This window comes from Ambystoma mexicanum, chromosome 2q (genome assembly GCF_040938575.1).
Source record: "Ambystoma mexicanum isolate Mex_15411 chromosome 2q, UKY_AmexF1_1, whole genome shotgun sequence".
NCBI classification, from domain to species: domain Eukaryota; kingdom Metazoa; phylum Chordata; class Amphibia; order Caudata; family Ambystomatidae; genus Ambystoma; species Ambystoma mexicanum.
The window spans coordinates 888,850,506-888,872,089 of NC_090924.1; the positions used below are offsets into that span (position 1 = coordinate 888,850,506).

The 21,584-nt window shown below is 44.3% G+C and overlaps 1 protein-coding gene across 1 annotated transcript in view; it reads right to left on the bottom strand.

The window, feature by feature from the left end:
• The window catches only part of GPR158 (G protein-coupled receptor 158), a 1,740,927-nt gene extending 1,722,673 nt beyond the window's left edge, over positions 1–18,254 (bottom strand). Inside the window, exon 1 of the mRNA XM_069648157.1 lies at positions 16,744–18,254. Coding sequence (XP_069504258.1) covers positions 16,744–17,600 — 857 coding nt within the window. The 5' untranslated portion in view covers positions 17,601–18,254. The remainder of the gene's footprint in view (positions 1–16,743) is intronic.
• Positions 18,255–21,584: the final 3,330 nt, after the last annotated feature.

Genomic DNA, 21,584 nt, shown 5'->3' on the forward strand with positions numbered 1-21,584 from the left:
GTACTTGATGGTGTGCTGTCTCGGCTGGACGCATAGGCTAGGAATGGTATAAATACGCCAAATGCAGTTGAAGAGTTGTTAATGGAAATCGGAGATCTCCCCAGAGGGAAAGCCCCTTGCCCGGATAGATTGACAGCAGCATTTTATCAGGAATCTGATGTGCTATTTGCCCCCGCTATCTGCTCGGGGTCCGGGAGGAATCACTAAATAATTCTCTTCTGCCTGAATCTTTACGGGAAGCTACTATAATTTTATTACTTAAGCCCACCAAACCCTGTAATGAGTGTGGGTCTTACTGCCCTCGCTCACTGATGAATGCAGACACAAACATATTAGCAAAAGTTCTGCAGAATCGCCTGCTTCCACTAATGCCACATATGATCCAACGGGATCAAGCCGGGTTCATCCCAGGCCGCTCCACATCCCTTAACATCTGACATTAGTTTAATGTCATGGCCAGGTTGAATCCAGAATCCGAGGCAGTATCAGTAACGATTGATACCCAGAAGGCATTTGATATGGTCTCTTGGGAATACCTTCTTGTGGTGTTGGACAAAATGCCTTAATACATTAGGCTTCTATTTACTTGTCTATTGTGCCAGGGTTCTCATCAATTGATGCGTTTCGGACCAATTTATGCTAGGGAGGGGCACCCATTTTGCTTGCCCTAGTCATCAAACCAATGGCAGACCTGGTTCTCTACCACCATAGTCAAAGCAGTGTACGTCTTAGGGGCCCTCCTGAAATAATGTTGCTATATGCAGATGACGTTCTGCTCTATATTAGAAACCCGCAGAAGAATATAGATCTGATCATCCGTGACATAGCGGGATTGGGTGAATGTTCAGTGTTCACAATAAATTATACAAAATCAGAAATGTTCTCACTAATGAAGTGCACGCAGGAACCTAGAGGCGAATATCCCCTACACTGGGTCCCAGATAGATAGATAACTACATTGCACAAGAAATCTACATAGAGAGTAGACTGCCTAGATGGAAAGCACTCCCTATAACACTCGCGGGCTGGTTGGCTGGCCTTAATAAAGATGGTCCTATTACCTTAACTCCTGTACACCATTTGAATGCTCTCTTATGGCCTGGAAAGGCCTTTTTGTACCAGCCTGCATGGCTCACGTGCGCAGTTCCTATGGCATGCGGGTGCAGTGCGTAGAAAATGGTCGGACATGGCTCTTACGTATGATAAGGGCGGGTATCATGGCGCTTGGATCTGAAATATAAAGACGGCTGCCTGTTTGACCTATGATGGCTACAGTGGAGCAGACCAGCCGTATTACAAATGGCTCCCGCTGTGGTAGAATCCAGGATTAGGGCCCACTTGGGTAACAACACTGGCAGCACGGTGAGAGAGTTTGGGTTATCAAGCATCGGCTGATATGTTTCCAGGTGGGACGTTTCTTACAACGCAGACTTGGCAGCAGGGGCATAAGAATACAGTGGTGGAATCGATGCATTATTACAGGATCCGTGCTGCACTCTCTAAATGGTGACTGGAATGCCCTGCTGAACCTCCCGAAAATGCTGAACTGATGTATATAGCTAACTCCAGGGATTTCTGAGGGGTACTCTCTACGCTGTACAGAATGATACTGGACAAGGAGCCGTCTGCAGCACCCACAATTAGATTCAAATGGGCAGAAGATTTTGGGGTTGAATTGACAGACGTTCAATGGATAAATATGTTTGCATACTAACAATATATCATTGAACTCAAGATTTAAACTCATGCAATTTAAGATGCTTAATAGATTGTAATATACACCTGAGAAACTTGGTAAAGTGTACCGTAATGGGAATTCTATGTGCCTGAGATGTTGTTCACATAATGCTGACCATTTTCACATGTTTTGGAGCTGCGCTCTAGTAGCGGGATTCTCGAACGCTGTTCTGAAAACATTGTCCGAGGTGGTAGGATTTCAGATAGAGCATTCCTCTCTTGGCGTGCTGTTTGACTTTGGACTATTTTCCCGGTCAAGCGTCACAAGGCGTTAGTAAATATAGTGTGCATGATGGCTAAAAGATGTATACTGCAAAAGTGGAAGGTCAAGAACCCACCCGCAGCCAAGTTATGGCTGGCTGAACTCACATGGGTGCAGAATTGTGAGGATGTTTATATTGGAACATTACTCTCCAAATCCAGACCCATGGATATATGTGCTGAATTTTGCTATTATCTGCCTGAACAGACCCAAAACTGAGTACCTTAGGCATATACAATAGGTATTTGAGTGTTGAATGCTACTCCTGACTTGAAAGGATGTCTTTGTATCTGCAATGTATGTTTGTCGCTTACCCCTTTACCAAAGTGCCCTCCTTTCTTTTATCTTTTTTTCTTTAGCCACCTGTAAGTTGTGGGTCAGATATATGGCAATCGGTATTGGTTTTACCATGCCTTGTATGCCAAGTTTACCAGAGATTCCAGCTACTTTATACAGCGAAGTAACCATACCAACTGTTAACAAATACATATTCCATGTGCACTATCCTCAACTGCACTACAATCATGAATACCACATACTTTCTACTCCCCCTACAGTACCTATAATTACGATACACATATAACTATAATGGTTGTGGCCAGTGGCCAGATTTTTGGGGCCCAGGCCTACCGCCATGCCTCCAAAAGTCTGACCACTGGCCACAACCACCACAATATAATTAAACCATATAACAAGTACATACAATACACCTGCAAAGAACAAAACTCGACATGAACCCCCAGCCATTGAATTGGTGTCCGTTGACATTGAAATTGACCACCCTGCAGATCCTATTTTTGCCCATAGAAACAGCTCTATATCACCTTCATTACATTCGCCTACCCTTTCTATGCCCTATTTCAGTCATCAAATAACCTCAAATGTGTTTTGCAATCTGCTCATTCATGGCGCTGTCGGTGGACAACTGCGGTGTCCGTGGAATGGGTGGTACCTGTACCCACTTTTTTGTCACCTACAAATAAAGCTCCATATCATCTTTATTCCACTCCCCCACATTTTTCTGGCCCTCTTACAGCCATTAAATAACCCAAAATTAGTTTTTCAGACTTTTTCCCAAGCGCTCTGTCGGCGGGCACCAGCGGGTCTCTGCGGATCCAACATGGCCCACCTCACGCTTTTCACCATCCAATCAGCGGGCGTGTCTGATGTCCGCCGATATCATTCAGGACCCTGATTGGCCCAGCAGGGTGTCCACAGACCGAATAGGGAAGTGAGTCTGCAGACCGAACCCAGATAATTTTAATCTACTTTTTAGCCATTTTAAAAGAAAATACTGGACGGATTTACACCAAATTTACAATAGCACGCTTTCAGGATCAAGCTGCGCTCCTGCTACAAATTTTGTCTAAAATCGCTCTTGCTGTTTGGGCTGTAGGCGTGAGCAACATTTTTTTTCCATTGTGTCTATGAGGAAAACCACACATTTTGGGACCCTCCTATAACTTTGCACCCCCTGGACAAAACCTCACCAAACTTTGCAGAATCAATCCGAAGGGGTCATATACTTTTTTCTCAAAGTTTGCTGAGGATTCATCCTGGGGGGTGGCAAAGTTATAAGCCACCCAAAAAGTGCTCTTCCTATGGGTTGAGCAACTTAACCATAACTGCACGGCCGCTACGCCGGGCCATGTAATACACATACTGATATATGTATCGCGCCTTAAAACACTTGTGTATAAGCACGTTACAAATGCCATACCATTTCATATATATCAGAAGAAAAGACGGTGAGAAGATGAGAGCAGGAGAGATCCAATGCCCGCCATAGTTAGCTCAGGAAAAGGGAGTTCAAAAACCATAAAAGAGCCCTTGCTTTTCAGTTTTTATTGTAGAGTCACAATCCATTGTGCTTATTTGTCCACAGTTTGAATTTGCAGTGGCCACTCTATTTAGAAGTGCATGCATGTTGAATACCTAATATTCCAATTTGAAGAGTCTCATGGTAGAACTAATATAAATCTTTGGGCAGTTGCAATATTATGTATGATGATCGCTTCTCGCTACTCTCCCTCTGCACTCTTAATCACCAGGACACTATTATCATGAGTACTTTCCACTTTATCATTATTCCTGATGCATGTCATATGGCATTCACCTTTGTCTTTTGACGAATTAAGTACGTGACGGGACGCGTTCTCCGTCCATCACGTTGAGACTTTTCTTGCCTGGTCTTTCTTCCCTTTTTTCACCTTTCTAGTGTAAGTGTTTATTTTTACATTGCTGCTTTAGGTTTAGTTGTGTTTTTACATGTTTGATGGGTTACTGCTTCCTTTAGTGCTCAGTATTTTTCACATGTGTAATATGTTCCCACTGTCTTTCCTAGGAAAGGGCTTTTTAGGGCAAAGTACATGTACATTGGATTAACCTATTTGTGCACATTAACTGTGTGCGGTTCAGCAACTTTGTATGCATCAGTCAGTTTGGATCTGGCTTAGGAGGCGACTATAGAGATGGCACCAGTAGTAATTTCCATGCCGCCCCAATATCTGCCAGGAAGCACAGAGAACATCAGCGACACCCCTCTGCATGCTCATGTTAGATGTTATTGCCACAGTCATTGCAACTATGTCACAAACCATTAACCAAGACATAGTCCAGATGCATAAGCAATCCGAGATTACTTCCCATGCTCATGGTTGGATCACTACATACTTACCTTTACCTTCCCCCCACCAAACTTCCAAGCCCTTTACGTCTGGCCTCTCACCAACCTGGTTGTGTAGCGCCCAGAAGTTGACCACTGACTCAATATCTCCTCATCTCACACCTCTCCTACCAGAACACCTCTACTCAGATGATCCACAGGTCCTAGCTGACCTATACACGAACACGCTGGAAAAAGTGGTTAATACTGTTGTCCCACTAGCTCCATGCAACACAAAACCTGCAGGGCACATTAACTCATGGTTTACCCCTGACCTCCAAGCCTTACGCACCAGAAAACGCCTAATGGAAGCCACTTGGAGAAAAAGCCCCAACTATTGCCTCTAAAGCCCTATTCAACAAGATTGCAAGAGAATATAAGCATGAAATCAGAGCAGCCAAATATGTGGCATTTAACTCCAGAATCCAAATGCTAAATCCAACTCCCAAGAATGTTTCCAAATTCTCAGGGAGATGGAAACACCCTCAACCCCCTCCTTCCACCATCATCAAAGATAAAATGTGGTGCTCCAATATCCAGGATGCCACGCGCTCAAAAATCACTATGCCAAAGAAGAAAATAGCTCTCAAGCAGGCAAATATCAAAAGTCCAGGACCCATCACACCCTTCCCCTCTCGCATGGCCATCAAACACCGACCATTGAATGTAAAGAAATCACTGAAGAAGACACCACCAGCATCCTAAAAAGTCTAACGCCCTCAAGATGCTAGGGTGACATCTGTCCAGTTACAATCATCAAAGACTGCGCTGAAACCCTAGTACCCTTCATCACAAGATTCATCAACGCCTCCTTCACTTCTAGCATGCTTCCTGCTAACCTTAAAGAATCCTGGGTCCTCCCACTACTGAAGAAACCATCACTAGAACCTGCACTGCCTAATAACTACTGCCAAATCACCACAGTCCCATTCCTGCTAAAGCTATTGGACAAGGCAGCCTACATCCAAATACAAGACTTCTTGGAGACCAACCACATACTAGGTTCACGACAATCAGGTTTTAGGCCAGGACATGGCACTGAATCAGCCTTACTAGACCTGAAAAACTAACTTGACAATTTTAGAGCCGAAGGAAAACCTGCACTTCTCCTTCTCCTTGACCTGTTGGCTGCGTTTGACTTAATGGACGACAGTATACTCTGTCACCACCTTACAGCAGATGCCAACTTCTCCCAAGAAGCCACCACCTGGGTTGCCTCCTTTCTTAAAGGAAGATCAATGAGAGTCTTCTCAGACATAGCCAGTGCCCCTGCCACTCCTATTCTCTGTGAGGCCCCCCAAGGCTCCTGCATCTCCCCCACCCTATACAACATTTTCACCAAACCCCTCTTCAACCTCCTGGAGTCCAATGGCATCTCGTACACAAATTATGCCGACGACACCCAGATCCTCCTTCCCTTGACCGGCATTTATGACAATGACTCCATCACTATCAATGAAATGTACTCGACAATCCGGGTGTGGATGGCCACAAACCAATTATGCCTCAATGATGACAAGACGGAGATCCTACTGATAGGATCAACAGCAACACTAAAGAAACTCAATTTTCAATTCACTTCCTTCACTATCGACGTAAATCTGATGCCGGTTTCTACCTCAGTGAAAACACTAGGATTCCATCTGGATGCCACTCTCACCCTCATCCGGCAAGTGAACTTGATCGCCTCATCATCTGCCTACACAACCAAGTTGATCAATGCTGCCAGGCAATTCCTGACACCTTCCAGCTGCCTTGCCATTGCTCGAGCTGTAATTGGGGCCAGACTAGACTATTGTAATGTCCTCTTTGTAGGTACCTCCCAACAAAACATCAACAAAATGCAGATAATCCAAAACTGTCCTGCGCTCTGCACTCGACATCTCCAAAAGAGAACACATTTTGACACCCAAAAGGGAAGCCCACTGGCTCCCCATTTGTGAAAGGATCATATTCAACACACTCTCTATCACACACAAAAGCCTATCGGATATCACACCAATGTAACTGGCACAAAAGATTGTAAGAGCCAATTCAATTAGACCAGCCAGGTCACTGCCTCGCAATTCCCAAATGTAATCAAGTCAAAGGAGGAGGCTCTAGCTTCCCTGCACTAGCAGCCAAGCATTGGAACAACCTCCCATATGCTCTATGAACAGAGGAAACATACTGGGCATTCCGAAAAGCCCTAAAAACTTTGCTATTCTCCTAACCTGTGGACTTTATAAGGCATGCCCCTTGCATGCCTCAGCCAGTGACATTGTGAACCCCCTCATATGTCTGTAATGCTTTTCCCTCCACCATCATCTTATGAAGCTTCCTTTTTGAGTAACTGGTCTTTGAAACAGCGCCTTGATGCCTCGGGGCACAGGCGCTTTACAAATTCAAAAATAAATAAATAAATAAAATATTAATTAGAGGTTCAATGATTTAAAGACAGAATCCCTACATTCATTAACAAGGTTGGTGCAGCTGGTCAAGCAAATTAATGCAATAACTTTCAGATTCGTTTGGCCGAACCTCACTCTGTGGGATCTTTATTGTTCTTCCCTTCATTTCTTGACCATGTGAGTGATCACCCAATGGATGCTGGCTTCCCACTGACCAAGATCTTGGCCGGTGACACAAGAGTGCGACTATTTCCATGTGATTAACATCTTTACCTTTAACTGTGTGTGACGGATATCCATCTGCCAGGGGAAACCACCCAGATCGGTTCAAAGTTTCAGGAGCTCAAGTGAATGAAGTCTGAATGAAAGTGAGGACGGCCGATGGGCATCTCTTTCCTAAACTCCCCCGTGTCCTAAAAAGTGGCACTGCCGCTTCCATCCATATGGACAAGACTGCCCTGAGGGCACGCAACTGAATCAGTAGCAGATATATGGAGGACACGTGTGTATTTTCTGCTGTGTATGTTTATTTGACATACCGGCAGATGTTAGGACATACAGCTAATTAAGACGGAAGACACATTTAGTAGAAAGGAGCAGATCAAATCTTAAAACAGCATTCACATAAATACATCCTTAAACCCCAACTGGCTTTAGGATCCGAAATGTAATATACAGTTGTCAAATGCAACCCCTTTGTGGTAGCACCCAAAGCACAATTTAAACAGACTATTGTTTTCGTTTAATGACTTAAGCCACAAAGCGTTATATGGAGAATAGGGTTTATTTTAAAAATTCAGCCACAAAAATATACATTGGCATATTGCGTTGTCTGCTCCTGGCAATGTCCTGGCATCCTTTCATGTTAACCTGCACAGTTTTTTCCAAGTCGCTCTCACACACCTGGTAGCAAGATCCCAGCATCCTATACTTTAGACGCTAGATTCATGAAAAGACACAGCAATATCCTCTGGAAGAGGATATTGTGGTATCCAGAGACTTGAAGTTACAGCCAATGTCAAGATTGCTTTTTATATCCCAGCTAGCTATGTTCTGCGAACGCGTATTAGCTGCTTAGATAAAAGAGAAAAACGTGGAATGTATTCCTTTCTACTGCTGCCAAGTTGATGCTCTACCCAAGAAATCCTCAGTTGCTCCATTTAAGAATGTAACATCTCATCCTCCAAGGGAAGGCGTTAGATACCTGGGAAAAGGCTGGACCATGTAAACTTTAAAGAAAGCTACTAATCAGGTTTGGGCAGGTAAAAAGTTGAGAATTGGGATCTACGGGAGGTGGGCAGCAAGATGGCTAAGGTCACCAATTGAGCCATTTGCATAGAAAGTCAAACCTATCTTCTTGGCTAGCGTCTGAATCCCTTACCCACAAATGGATGGACATCCTGCAGATTCAGGAATCTGAGCATTACAAGCAAAGGATAAAGACATATTAAACACTTCATTATCATTGGCTGGTAGTAGGTGGCTTGGCAATACAGCACACCCCTCCTAAGATGCGCCTATGCATAGACTGGTTATCCTCTCTGGTGAATACTTGTTGCAGTTGTTGGCATGTCACAGACCGTTGCATCGAATGAAGACTGGTTTCAGAAGGAATTCAAAAGTCCTTTCCTCAGTGTTTCTGGGGGACACAAACACAACCTGCAGGAAGAGCCAGACACTTTACGGCTGACCAAGAAATGGTTCCCACATTGCCCAGCTTAACCTTAACTAGAAAAGGTCATGAAAGTGACTTTGGCAACATTCCCTGGCTTGGGAAGAGCAAGAAAGTCCCCCAATTCTTCAAGGGAGCATGCTTTATTGCTGGCAGAATGTGCAGGTCTTGGGCCATTACTCTTAGCATGTTCTATTGCTCAGCCTTTGAACATTTAATTAAGACGAATCTGAACCCGTTTTGAGACAGAAAGTCACATACAGACCCCTAATTTAGTTTCCTCGTTCTTCTTGGGTCAGGCTGCCTCCTGTGCCCTGCGCCGCTCACCACATTAGAATGTCTGAAAGGAATCTTTAGGTTCTGCTGTAAAGAAGCACCCGGAAGACTGCTTGATGCCAGCCACTGAGCCTGCTTAAGAGTCAAGCGTACGGGAACTCGGTCACTCGGTGCCATTTACAGGGCATTGCTCGGTGCCCTTACCATCCAAGAGTTAGGTTGGACTCGAGAGACCAGTAAGGACCGCTTGTGTGACTTACCAAAAGACATCTGAAAGCATTTTACAGCATTCATTTGCGTTTTCAGTTTCATCCCACTATGTGTCATCCCTCACAAGCGAGGTTGGCACCTTGGCAACCCTTTCCCGCTGCGCAGCATCTGTGTCTCCTCTTCACGGACTTGATATGCGAGTGAAAGTGTAAGCGTGGCTGTTTGTCAGTAAGACATGAACAAAATGTTTTTTTTAGAGTAAAGTGTTGCAAGTGTTTAAACTCTGTTTATCCATAATTCAGGTCATTGCAACAATCTGGACAAGCAATTTTCAGCCATACTTATTTTGCTTAAGCTCTGTGCTGTATGTGGGGAGGGGAGGGTGAACATATTGAAGAATGAATCTTTTTTAGGAATACTTGTGGTTACTGTGTAAACAAGGTAATGCTTTGATGAGAGGGGCCATGCATACACAAATCAGCCCTTGGCACTAAAACATCTGCCTTTCACTATCATAGTGACAATGGTACACTAGTGTGGCGAATGGCGGCTGTATGGTCTTGGGTGTCTCACAGGAGCAGGAAGAGTTTTTACTTGTGCTGCATTCGAGTCCAGCCACTGCTCTCGCGAGCGGTTGCATGGCATCAAGGACTTTACAAGTGACAAGGCGTACCCTTGGGGGTAGACTTTGGAAGCTACCCATCGTGATCAAGTCACTTTTAAAAGCAAAGATCGAAAATGCCATGAAATATTCAACCGATAAGTGCACCTTGAATATGTGCAGAAGACAGTAAACGTTCAAGCAGCCACTCCAAACATTCCACGGATGACCCAGTGTCAGCGGGAGCAGTGCAGCAGATATGTACTGTGTCCTCATGCTTGAGTGGCATGGACCGGTTTTCGGGTGCTGAGTCCATCACACGTCCATGGCAGGGGTGCTGACAGACAGGTTTTTAGGGGAGGGCAAAAGGGGAACTTGCCCAGGGCCCCCACCTTGGAGGGGGCCCCATTAGGCTAGCTGATCTGAAGAAGTAAGCTTCCATTGTTCACCAGTCTTAAATAGAACACGTCAGGATATTTTATGTGGTGCTGCTGAGGCTCTAACCCCATTGCCTTTCTGTTTTGGCAAGTGCATTCTGCCTTGATCAATTCATTATGTATTGCTTTCTGTGTTCGCTGTGGTATATATAGTTTTTGTGTTCCGTATGGAACAACTCTATTGCATTCTTTCCTTCCTGTGGGAATTATGTTGATTATGTGCAATAGGCAATGGTGAAATGCATATTGCTAAAATCAGTGCCACAATAGTTCAGAAGCTAGCTCAGTGTGTGAAGCACCTATTGCAGAGATATGTGTTCATATGCAACATTAGAATATCACATTCCAGCAAGGCTGGCTGAGCCTTTCCTATGTCTGAAGTTTATAAACCTGCCTGCATATGTACTTGGTTTTGCAGAACAATGTCTGCTATTATCAGCAATGTACCTGGACCAGATAAGGTTTGCTATAAAAATGAACATATCGTATGGTGATGGTCTAGAAATGTGTTTGTTCAGGTGGGGTGTTGTAAAACCTAGGCAACAGCCTCCAACAATGGCATAAACTGTTAGTCCAAGAGGTGAATAAATATCCAAATTCAAGACTGTGGAACGACAACATTCATGTTTGTATCCTGGATTTGCCAGCAGACGATAAAGTGATCCTGGTCAAATAATCTAATATATTTTACATTACTGTGCTGTGAGGTCTGCCTTCTTGCATGCTGCTGGTATCGTTTAGCCCATTACTTGATCTTTCTTCTTATGTAGGCCATTTGGGTGGAAGGGTTAGTAGACAGAAGAGAGCAGACCATATGTTGCAGGCCTCAGGTAAGCATATTTTAAGGTCTGCTTGTTTGACACAAAAACGGTTGGCTTTTTGGTAAAAGTCAAAGGCTTTATGCACGTTTATGAATGAAAATGTCACAAATCATTGTTTTGTAAGTATTTGAAGCTTTAAAATCCAAAAGACAAACCCAGATTAAATGTGTTAAATCACATCAATTGGTATGCTCGTTCTTATAAACTTCCCTTGATGATGGACAGAATGAAGCTAGAATCATTCCCATTTTGCATAACACCCTTCAATAATATTTTGTTTAAAAATGGTCATGTTTTTTGATGTGATTTGTGTACTTTCCAAGTCTGTTTTTAATAAAATTAGATTGTTTTAGTTCATGGTAAGAACTGTCAAAGAAAGTGTTCAAATGCAGAAATTGCAGAGTTGGCACAAATCACAGCTTCACCCCTTCACCCCATAACCAATATGTGATCCTGGCATCTCATTTAATCTTGTATTGCCTAACCTCTCAATATTGCCAGTCCCCAAATATTTCAAAATTGTCAGCCCTTCCTAGTGATTTCCTTCTCACAGTATGATCTTCATAAAAGCCTTATTCATGGTTTCACTGTGTTAATAGTGAGCATATTTATATTGCACACGACAGGCATTTGCTCCTTTGATATCTAATGGCAACACTATTTGAAAACCATATCCCACTTCTAATCTCAGTCTTTCTAGATAAAGACACCTTCCTGATAGCTTCTAAACTGCCTCCGCTATCCATGCTACGGTATGTGTAGCTTTCTCCTTCTTACCAATTGGTGGTCTCTATCCATGCATGAGCACTTTTGCATTCTGTGAGGAAGCTAATGTGAGTTCTCTGTCTATTATGGGATACATGTACCTTTTACATACGGTTGTGCATTAACACTACATCTACCTTCCTGGATGTTATTGATAAAAAGTATCCTGTATGTTCTAGAACAGTAACCCCTTTGTAGACTGCTAATGTTGGTCTTCAAATGCTACTCGTTTATCATTCTTATTAGAGCAAGTATGAAGAGGGCAAGGGGACTTAAAGGGAGTAAACATGCTGCGCGACAGCATATCAACCTACAGGATGTGAGCGCAACGAGTGGGGGGGGCGCAACCAGTATTCTTGATCCCTTAATTCCTTTGGCAGGGGGCCCCAAAGATGTCCTTGCCCAGGGCCCCAAAAGTGCTTAAGATGGCCCTCAGTACTGAGACAGAGCAGAGTCAAGTGCACTCTGTGGCATGTGCGGGCAATGAAAGGGGCATGAAGATCATAATGTACAAGACAAACAAGGGGTAAAAAAAACACCAAGAAGGTGTCTATGGTTATGCATGCTGGCCACAGACTATGCAAAGCCCCCACACACTGTGCAGAACTTCGGGCTCTAACCTTTCGATGCCAGGTCCTTTATTGAAACCATTCACTTAGGTAGTGGTAATAGTTAAATACGTTTTTTTAATAAATATTTGATTTTTTTAAACCTGATAAATGATTCCAATTAATTAATAAAACATCTTATAAGACTCTACTTAAAAAAACTATTAACGTATATAAAATGCACCCTGTTGTGTTATAGTGCTTGGCTCTAATTAGTCAATTAGAAAGCGAGTGGGCTATAAAGCAATGGCTCTATTTCTGGGATACATTGCATTAGCGCCTAGATGCCTCCGGGCTTGGTGCGCTAAACAAATGACAAATAAATATATAAATTAAAATATCTGAAATGCTTGATAGATCCCACGTTACTGCCATGTTGTTGGCCAAGAGCAAATAGACAAATGACAGCTTACACTGTCGAATGTGTCTAGAGCTCAGAATAGGAAGCGGAAAATAGCGTCTCACATGTGTACATATTTTGTACAGAAGAACAAGACATGGCAGGGGCTCTCCGGGATTCCAGGGGAAAATGGGCGCAGTGTGGTTGGCATTTAGGCATGCCTATTTTATCTAGATGTGTAGCCTATATTCAGTTTCAGGCAATTAAAACAGAGTTTTGAAATATATGAAGATCTCTCAAGAAAATACTGCGATTAAGATACGGCTGAGGGCCACTCCCTCTTGACATCACTAGTAGTGCGCAATAAACGGTTTCCTTAGCTCGGTTTCTTCACGAGTGGTTTTTAAAATATTTTCGATTTCACGTACAATTTTCATAATGGATTGTGCAGTTGCAGACTATAAGCAACTCTGGGTGTAAGCTGAACCATATACAATTTTTGGATGAATTGCAACCATAGGGTAGTGGCAATAAACATTTCCATTCCACTACTCTACACAATCTCAAAAACTGCTATTTTCTTAACTCAACCGTTGTATGAGAACTTTAGCAAATCAGTTGCTTAGTCCTCTATGTTTCTTTAGGTACTAGAGAAGTAATCTCATAAGACCATGCACACCATTGATGCATATCTCTCCCGAGTATTCAGAAAATTTCACCTTACATCAGAGGTGGGCAACCTGCAGCTCTCAAGGTGTATTGGCCTACAACTCCCATCAGCCCCAGCAAGTACAGTTAATGGTGAGAGATCATGGGAGTCAGAGTCCAAACATCTGGAGATCAGCAGGTTGCCTGCCTCTGCCTTACACAGAAAGACAATTTGCATGGATGGTCCAATGGTTGCATCCACAAGACGTGTGATGTTGGCGCATTAAAATCAATTCACAATAAGAACAGTTTCTAATGTACATGTTCAGAGTTATAAGAAATAACCCATTTGATATGGTGTTTAGTTTAGTTTCTTTACTTATATAGCGCGCCTAAGCTAAGGGTATCTGGGCGCATTTACCTGAGTACACAGCATGTTACCACATTACAATACAGGTATTACATAATTACAATATACAGCATGTTACATACTTACAATAAATGATATCGCAGAATTGCAAACTTACAATACAACCAGTATTCAGGGTACACGATATTGCGACAAATAGTGTTAATGAGAGAATAGATTCTACGTGTCTACGTTCAGAGAGTACACACAGTTTTGGTTAACTTGGTATTATGAGATTTCGCCCCCAAATCTCCTGCTGATCCAGAAGAGACTGGCCTTTTTTGAATGTAGGGCATTTCAAGAGTAGAGATCGCAATGGTTTAAGGACAATTGAGTGGGAGTCTTGGCTCTACTTGTGTCCGCGCCTACTAATTCTGTACACAGAGGGGGTCGGTCCCTTCCTTGCAGGATACAGTGTATTCACTAATTAGCCACTGTGGGATTCGGACATGGATCTGCTGAGGAGTGCATGTTAAGCCATCTAGTGCTGATGTTAAAAGAGGGAATGCATCCTCTCAACAACAGATGTTATTCATTTGCTAAATGATGAAACTTTATGTAGAGGGTTTTGAGGAGTATAGACTTTTTTAACATGTATGTTATCAACGTGTGACTATTATTTTATGTATTGTAAACACATACTATTTACGTGTCTTGTTTAAAGCAAACATGCATTCCATTTGGATCTCAGTTTTGCTTCGGGAGAATGGTTGTTTAAAGTAGCTCTCTAATCCATAGGGTCATTAAACCATGAGTCCTTTCACAGTCCAGGGGACGTTCCCAGGCTGAAAAGAATGGAGGTTGTGTAGTCTAGTATAATGAAATCTCTGAACATGGGGATTGACTCATTTGGCACAGAATGATTGTAAGGGCTATTTGAAGGCCTCGGATTGAAGATCCACCCAAAACGAAAAAGTTCAAATACCGTGATTTCCTGCCCACTAGAAATTCCGAGGGAAAACCCTCCTCCTGGACTGAGGGGTAGGGTCGGGGGTAGAGAGAAAGAGGGCACGGTTCCATAGTCCCGACGGTCATTATTTACACATGTCCATGAGTTCCCTCTGACTAACAGAGGAGAAAACTGCACCGTGACTGTCATCTCCTACACCACACACACGCACCAACTACACCAGGAACAAATAGAGTGCATGATTAATCAAAAGGTCAAATCCCCACAGTGCCCTGGATATTAAGAGGCCACATGGCCTATCGATGAAACATTGATATTCATCCTGGACTGAAGCCCCGTTGTGTACGTGTGTGTGTATTTTTAATTTCTAAGGCCCTGTATCTTGGCTAGTATACACAGTGGCATGCGGAACACTTGTAAGAGGCACCCACCACAGACCTTCTGCCCGGGTCTATGGATCGAGGCACAAGAGGGTGGGGGGAATTATCCGAGATCAGCCATTGGAGACTGAGAGCAAGACTGCACCTGGCCTTCCCTCCAGATACCCCCAGTTGTGAACAGCGAGAAATTCCTGGGGAGACAGTGATTCTATGAGCATGGAAGCACAAAAAGCGAGTGCCAAGTGCCGCTTTAATGTGCCACGCTCGGATTGGCGCATTTGCAATATGGTCTGCAAACTCTTAGCATGATGTTGCATCTTCCAACTAAAACTTTTTTTTAAAAAAAAACCTGCAGAATTCAAGAATTATATTCAAAGTCTTTGCTGATGAAAGACTTTCCAGTTCAACTTCCATGCCTAGTGAAACATGTTAATGGTACTCTTCCCTTCATCGTGTATTTTGGGGGCATTTCGGCTCAGTGAAAAGGGGGATCAAATATTGGGAGCTTTGTTAATGCATGTCTTCGTGAGCATGGCAGTGTGTTTCTTTTCAGCACTGCAAAGCCAACTCAGGTGTTTAAGAGAGAGGTGATGTGTGCAGTGAACCTTTTCGAACTCTGACCAAGTTTTGAAAGCCCTTCTCCTAAGAAAGATGCCATGGAAACAGTCCATCCTTTCTATAGATTTTTAGAGACATGCCATCCAGATGGCAAATATAATTGGACCACAGTGGGAAGTACAAAAGAAGGGGGCGGCGAGTTCCCGTGACCACATAACTCCTTCCCTGACAACACGCACACACCCGTGCGTGTGGTTCAGCCCCGGCCCACCTCTGCCCCGGTCAAGCGCCGCGATCAATATCAATTAATAGACGCGTCCAATCAATGGTACGCATCCACCTAGCATGTTTCCGCTCTGCGCGCAAAAGGTTGGGCAGGGATTTCCGGCGCTGCTTTCTGTGAAGTAGCTGTCAAAAAATATAAGTGTGTGCACTCCGCCTGGAGCTGCCTCTGCTAATTGCGAACACAGGGGAAGGCGGGCCAATGTATGCACGCGAGAAGCCGAAGTGGGGAGAGGCATGGAGTAGGCGAACATGATGCTCAGTCAACGTATTCTTTTTAAATCTGGGATTTGTCTCCGCGTTCGTGTTTTCTGTGAATGACCACTAACGGCACATTCCAAACATTTATTGCATTATCACGTCATCTGGCGATGTTTACCCCGCGACCCTCCTTTCGCTTTTGCCTTTGAGACACACTTAACCCCCCCTCCCCCCTCACACCCCACACCCCCCAACGTTGCTGTTCTTGGACGTGGGTCCCTGTTGCCTCTACTGTTTTGGCGGCTAATAAACACTCTTGATTGTATTGGCGGCGGCAGCTGCCTTCCCTGAATAAAATGGATTATATGTCCAGAAAGGCCGGCCGAGTGGCCATGCATCACTTGACGGCCCGCACCGGAGTGCTGCTAATGGTTACACTGACCATTAGGCTCTCAGCCCCCTCGTGCGTGTCGCCCTTTCCTCAGCATGAGGCGCCCGTGCACGCCATTGGTTATCGATTTGTTCCACAACAATGCGCGCTTTTAAATAATTTAGCAAAGACGTTTCTTACCTAAATTCCGGAACCAGGTTTGGCTTCAGCCCATAAAAGGCCGCCGAGAGGGTCACCGCCCAGTGAGGCTTGTAATTCCCGTTTTCGCATTCCAGGAAAGGCGAGGACCAGCGGATGTGGCGCTTGTCTGCGGCGTAGCCGTCGCCCTTCTTCCAGCTGCTCTCCAAAGTTTTGGTGCTGAGGAGCCGCTTGTGCAGGTGCGGCCTCCACTTGCCTTTGAAGGTGTTGAACCACTCGGTCTCGATGCTGGCGTTGGCCAACTGGTGGGCTGAGGACGAGAGGTCCTGCAGGTGGACCTGGCTGTCCTTCCTGGTTGCCTGGAGGAAAACGTGCGGGGTGGGCGACATGGGGTCCATGTGAAAAGTGATGGCTGCCCTCAGGATATTGGCATCCCCCTCCAGCACGCTCATGGCCAGGGCGCGATACCACTCCATGTCTCCCTGCAAGTTCTGCTCCCGGGTTTTATTGCTCTGCAAAATCATGTTCAGAAAGTTGGTTGCGTGGATTAATACGTCCAGGGAGCTCTGCAGCGAGGGGTGCTCTGACATGGGGGGGATCCCGGTGAGTTCATACCTCCTGGAGCAGTTGGCGTGCCTCAGCTCTTGGGAGTCCCCCGTGTAGAGGAAAGATGCCACATGTTTCGGCAACGCCGCGGAGTGCTTCTGCCCCGCAACGGGGCTGTGTGTGGTGAAGCTCCAGGGGGGCGGCTGGTCCGGGCTCCGGATGTTATTGTAAATTGGCAGCTTGTCTCGGACTGCCTTCCTCTCCTTGTGCGCCGCGCGTCCTTCAAACTCCCCGCCGAAGCCAAGGGCACCCAGATGGGCGAGCAGCAGGCAGACCAGAAGAGCCACAGCCATGTCCCTGGATCTCCCCGCCAGGCAGCACTTTCACTATCCCCGCTGCAAGTGGCAGGTAGATCCCGTGTAACGCCCGTCTCCAAGGTAGTCCTGCTCACCTGTGACGACCAAGATCCGGCAGCCCTGCTCTGGGAATTACTCCGCCTGTCGCCTGGATGGGAGCAGGTTACATCCCATTCTGTAAGGCAGCTATAGTTAGCCTGCTTACGTCGTTAACCCCCGTCCGCTCGCTTTGCTCTCATTGAGCTATGTGGGAGCCCTGGGTGCAAACGCGGCTTCCCGGGCTCATCAGGAGCAAGAGCCGCTCTATAGACTTCATTCTTCAAACGGAAGAGTTCCAGTGGTAGAGCGTGGAAGAGCCGCGCGCAACAAACAAAAAAAAACGCACAACAGCTTTGGCAATTGTTTGCAGCGTGTGTAGAGGGGCGGGTGGGAAGACGTGGTTTAATTAAGCACTTGGGTAAGCTGAAGGCACACTCCGCCCTCTTCTGCCTCTGGGATGCTGAAACTACCGCTTTGCCACAACCAAACCCCTGTGCAGTAAGCTCCTACCTATCAATGTCTTATAGGTGTGTTGCAGGCTTCCTGGGCTCTGGATGGCCGGATCGCACGTCAATCATCTCACGGCCATTTATTAGTCAGGATGGAAGGAGGATCGGAGGAGCTGTCCAGTGCTGAAGAAGGAGCAAACGGTGGAGGCTGAGAATTCTTGCTGAGAGAGGGAGGGGGGAAAGGGGGCAGAGGTGGAGGGAGGGCGAGGAAGAGCCAGAAAGAAAGAGGCTGGATGAGAGAGAGAGAGAGAACGACAAGCGCCCTCGCTTTAAGACTTCCAGTAAGCGCCCAGTTTGGCTTTGAAATGGAAAACAATACAGGTGTTACTGTAAGACCCGTTGGGGGTGCTGGACCGTTTAAAGCGAGTGCACGAAAGCAACGCTTGCGAATGCACAGGAATGCCCGTATTGTCTCTCACAGCCATTCTAGGTCATGTTTACACAATTTTCTAACCGACTCCACTTAGGGACTCTGTTATTGCATTAATTAATTCTAAATCAAGTCAGGTTTGTTATGGCAAGGTCATTTCGGATGTGTCTTGACTCAAGCTGTTCTTGGAAGAATGCTTATGTGTCGGAGCGTTTGCTCGCGAGTGTATTAGAGCGAGAGCGGCAGAGAGCGAGAAAAAAAAATAATGTGCGGTTCATATTTCATGTGATGTTATAAATAGAGTAATAGATAGAAATCCATTTAGCAAAGGCCAATATTTCTCCGGAGGAGTTTGAAGCAGAAGGCTGCATTCTTTTTTTGCAGGAAATTGTATATTTCACAAGAGGTGCACATGGATGTTTAGATGGATATTAAAGACATGTATACTTAGCTCCGGAGGCATGCATGGACAGACCTATACAGGCAGACAGATGTATTCACAGATAAATGCACAAATGGACAGATAAAGGGATATCCATTTACATGGATACATAGCCTTAGCCCGAAAGATCGGTAGCCAATAAGACACAGGCGACAGATGCATAGCTAGATAGATAGATTGGTAGAAAGATATGGATAGTTACAAAGAATGACAAAAGATTTCCCAATATAATCAGGCTCTGTCAGAGGAAAATTCACAGGGTCTTCAATATGTTGATAACATTTACCAATAATCGGGTCCTCTTTTTGTACAGTAATCAAGTCTGCATCTGGGGTTTCTTTACTCTACTGGGCAGCTGAGAGTCCATTTTGGGCATGTGTTTGGGATCTGGTGACAGCAGCTACCTGGATTTCCCCCAACAGGAATTCTGTTTCTAGGAGATCCCTGTGAATGGGTCCGGTTTTGGCCAACTGGTCAGCCAAATTGTTTCCAGTTTTGTCTGGTCCCTCTGTTTTGGAGTGACCTCTGATCTTTTTCCAATAAATGGTCATCTCATTAGAGGTGACCAGATCATCAATTGCTTGGATTAATTTCCTGTGCTTGAGCGGTTTGTTATTTGCGCACAGCATGCCTCGAATTTTCCAATTAATGAGGTGCTCCACAAACCCATTCCTGGCATAATCTGAATCAGTGATTATGACCAGTTCTTTGAGTTGGTGTTGCGCAGATGGTTTGATGTACTGCCTCAACTCTGCCACCTCACTACTTCAGGGACCTTATTTGTAGCCAGCAGAAGGCTCTGGGCAACATTCACCCAGGAATTCCCAATGCCGGCCACTAGTTCTTTTTCCCGTGATTATCAACATGGCAGGAGCACCCATCCACATAAACTGTGGGTATAGACTTTGTGCTGTGAAGGAAGGTATGCTTCCATATTGTCTTTGGTCTTTAGACTTTCATCCTCGAGACAGTTTTCTTGAGCACAATCAAGCAAGTCAACAAACCTTGCTCTAAGGGACTCTTGTTTTGGTCATATCTGACCTCCACGGGAAAGCCTTGCATGGACAGAATCCAGGAATTAATTCTAGGCAGCGCTGCTGAGGGGGCACCCCGCAGCTTGAAATTGTGGATGAGTAAACTGGGGGGCAAGGAGGGCGCAGGGGTATGGGCAGAACACATTGTTTTTTTTTATTTTAATGATTTTTATTGTTCAAAATACAGATATTGTTACATGTGTTAGCACGTTACAGACTTTGAGTATATTTGATAACCATAAAGAATGAACATAGATAACAATTTTTAACGAATAAGGAGATCAGCTGTATCCAAGATATATATAAATTGAATTTGTTTGATGTGTTAAGTTGAACACAAATGGAGTTGACATTGGAGATAGTGCAGAATATAACTGGATTCACATAATACATATCTGTAAAGAGTAACTGATATGGAGATATGAGTAAAGAAATGGGGAGACAAAACAGGAAAACATACAGCAAACATACAGACACAGAAGGGAACAAGGTAAAGGGGGGGAAGATGGGTATAACAGATTATATCATAAAACTGATTTTTCCATTGCTGTAATAATTAAAAACAAGCATTTGTATATAAATACAGTCATTTGGTTAGTAGAGTAAGCATAGGAAAGTATATTCAGGAGCCATGAGCAGTTGCATTGAAACAATTGAGATAACATGTGAAATAATACCATTTAGCGTTTTATTTAGGAATTGTATTAAGATTATTAGCCATGCACATTTCCAATTTATGAGTTTGACATACAGCGTTCCACCATGCTCTGGTAGAGAGCGATCGAAAGTCTTTCCAGTTTGCTGTAATACATTTTAAGGCTATGCAGATGAGTAGGTCGTATAATCTGGCAGAGTCAGGTGGAATATATGTTGTAATGGCCTTGCTTCCCAAAAATATACTTACAGGAGAAAACGGAACATCTACAGAAAAGATGCGCCGAATGCATTTCCAAATATCGTACCAAAATTTTACAATATATGAACATTCAAATAACATATGCATATAAGTAGCAGGAGATAGGCCACATGACCAACCTTTAGCATCATTATTCGGGTTGGCTAGTTTGGCCGGAGTCATGAATGCTCTGTGAATAAAGAAGTAGTAGTGTTGTGTAATGTTAGCTGAGACCGATAATTGTTTGGTTTTAGAAAACAGGCGGAGCCATATGTGGTCTTCAAAATTATATCCTAAATCAAGTTCCCATTTTGGACGAACTGGGCAAATATTAAATGTTGAGGATAGCACATTATATATTTTTGAGGCTCTGACTTCACCAGTCATGGTTAGTTATAGTAGTCTAAGGGCATCTGGAGAAAGAATCTCATAGGAAAAATGATCTAGTGCGTCAAGACAGGAGTTGATTAATTTATTGTAAAACTGAAAGTCAGTCTTGGGTATGGTAAATGTGGTAGAGAGTTGTTTTGAAGGAGAGAATAGAAGGACCATCTATAATGTGTTGGATGAATCTAATTCCTTTTCCAATCCATGCCTTGCGATTAAGGATCTTTTTTATTAATAACTGTATTCTTATTATGCCATAGTAAAGGGGATAGATATTTATTGGGGTTTTTGGTATGGGGGAAGAC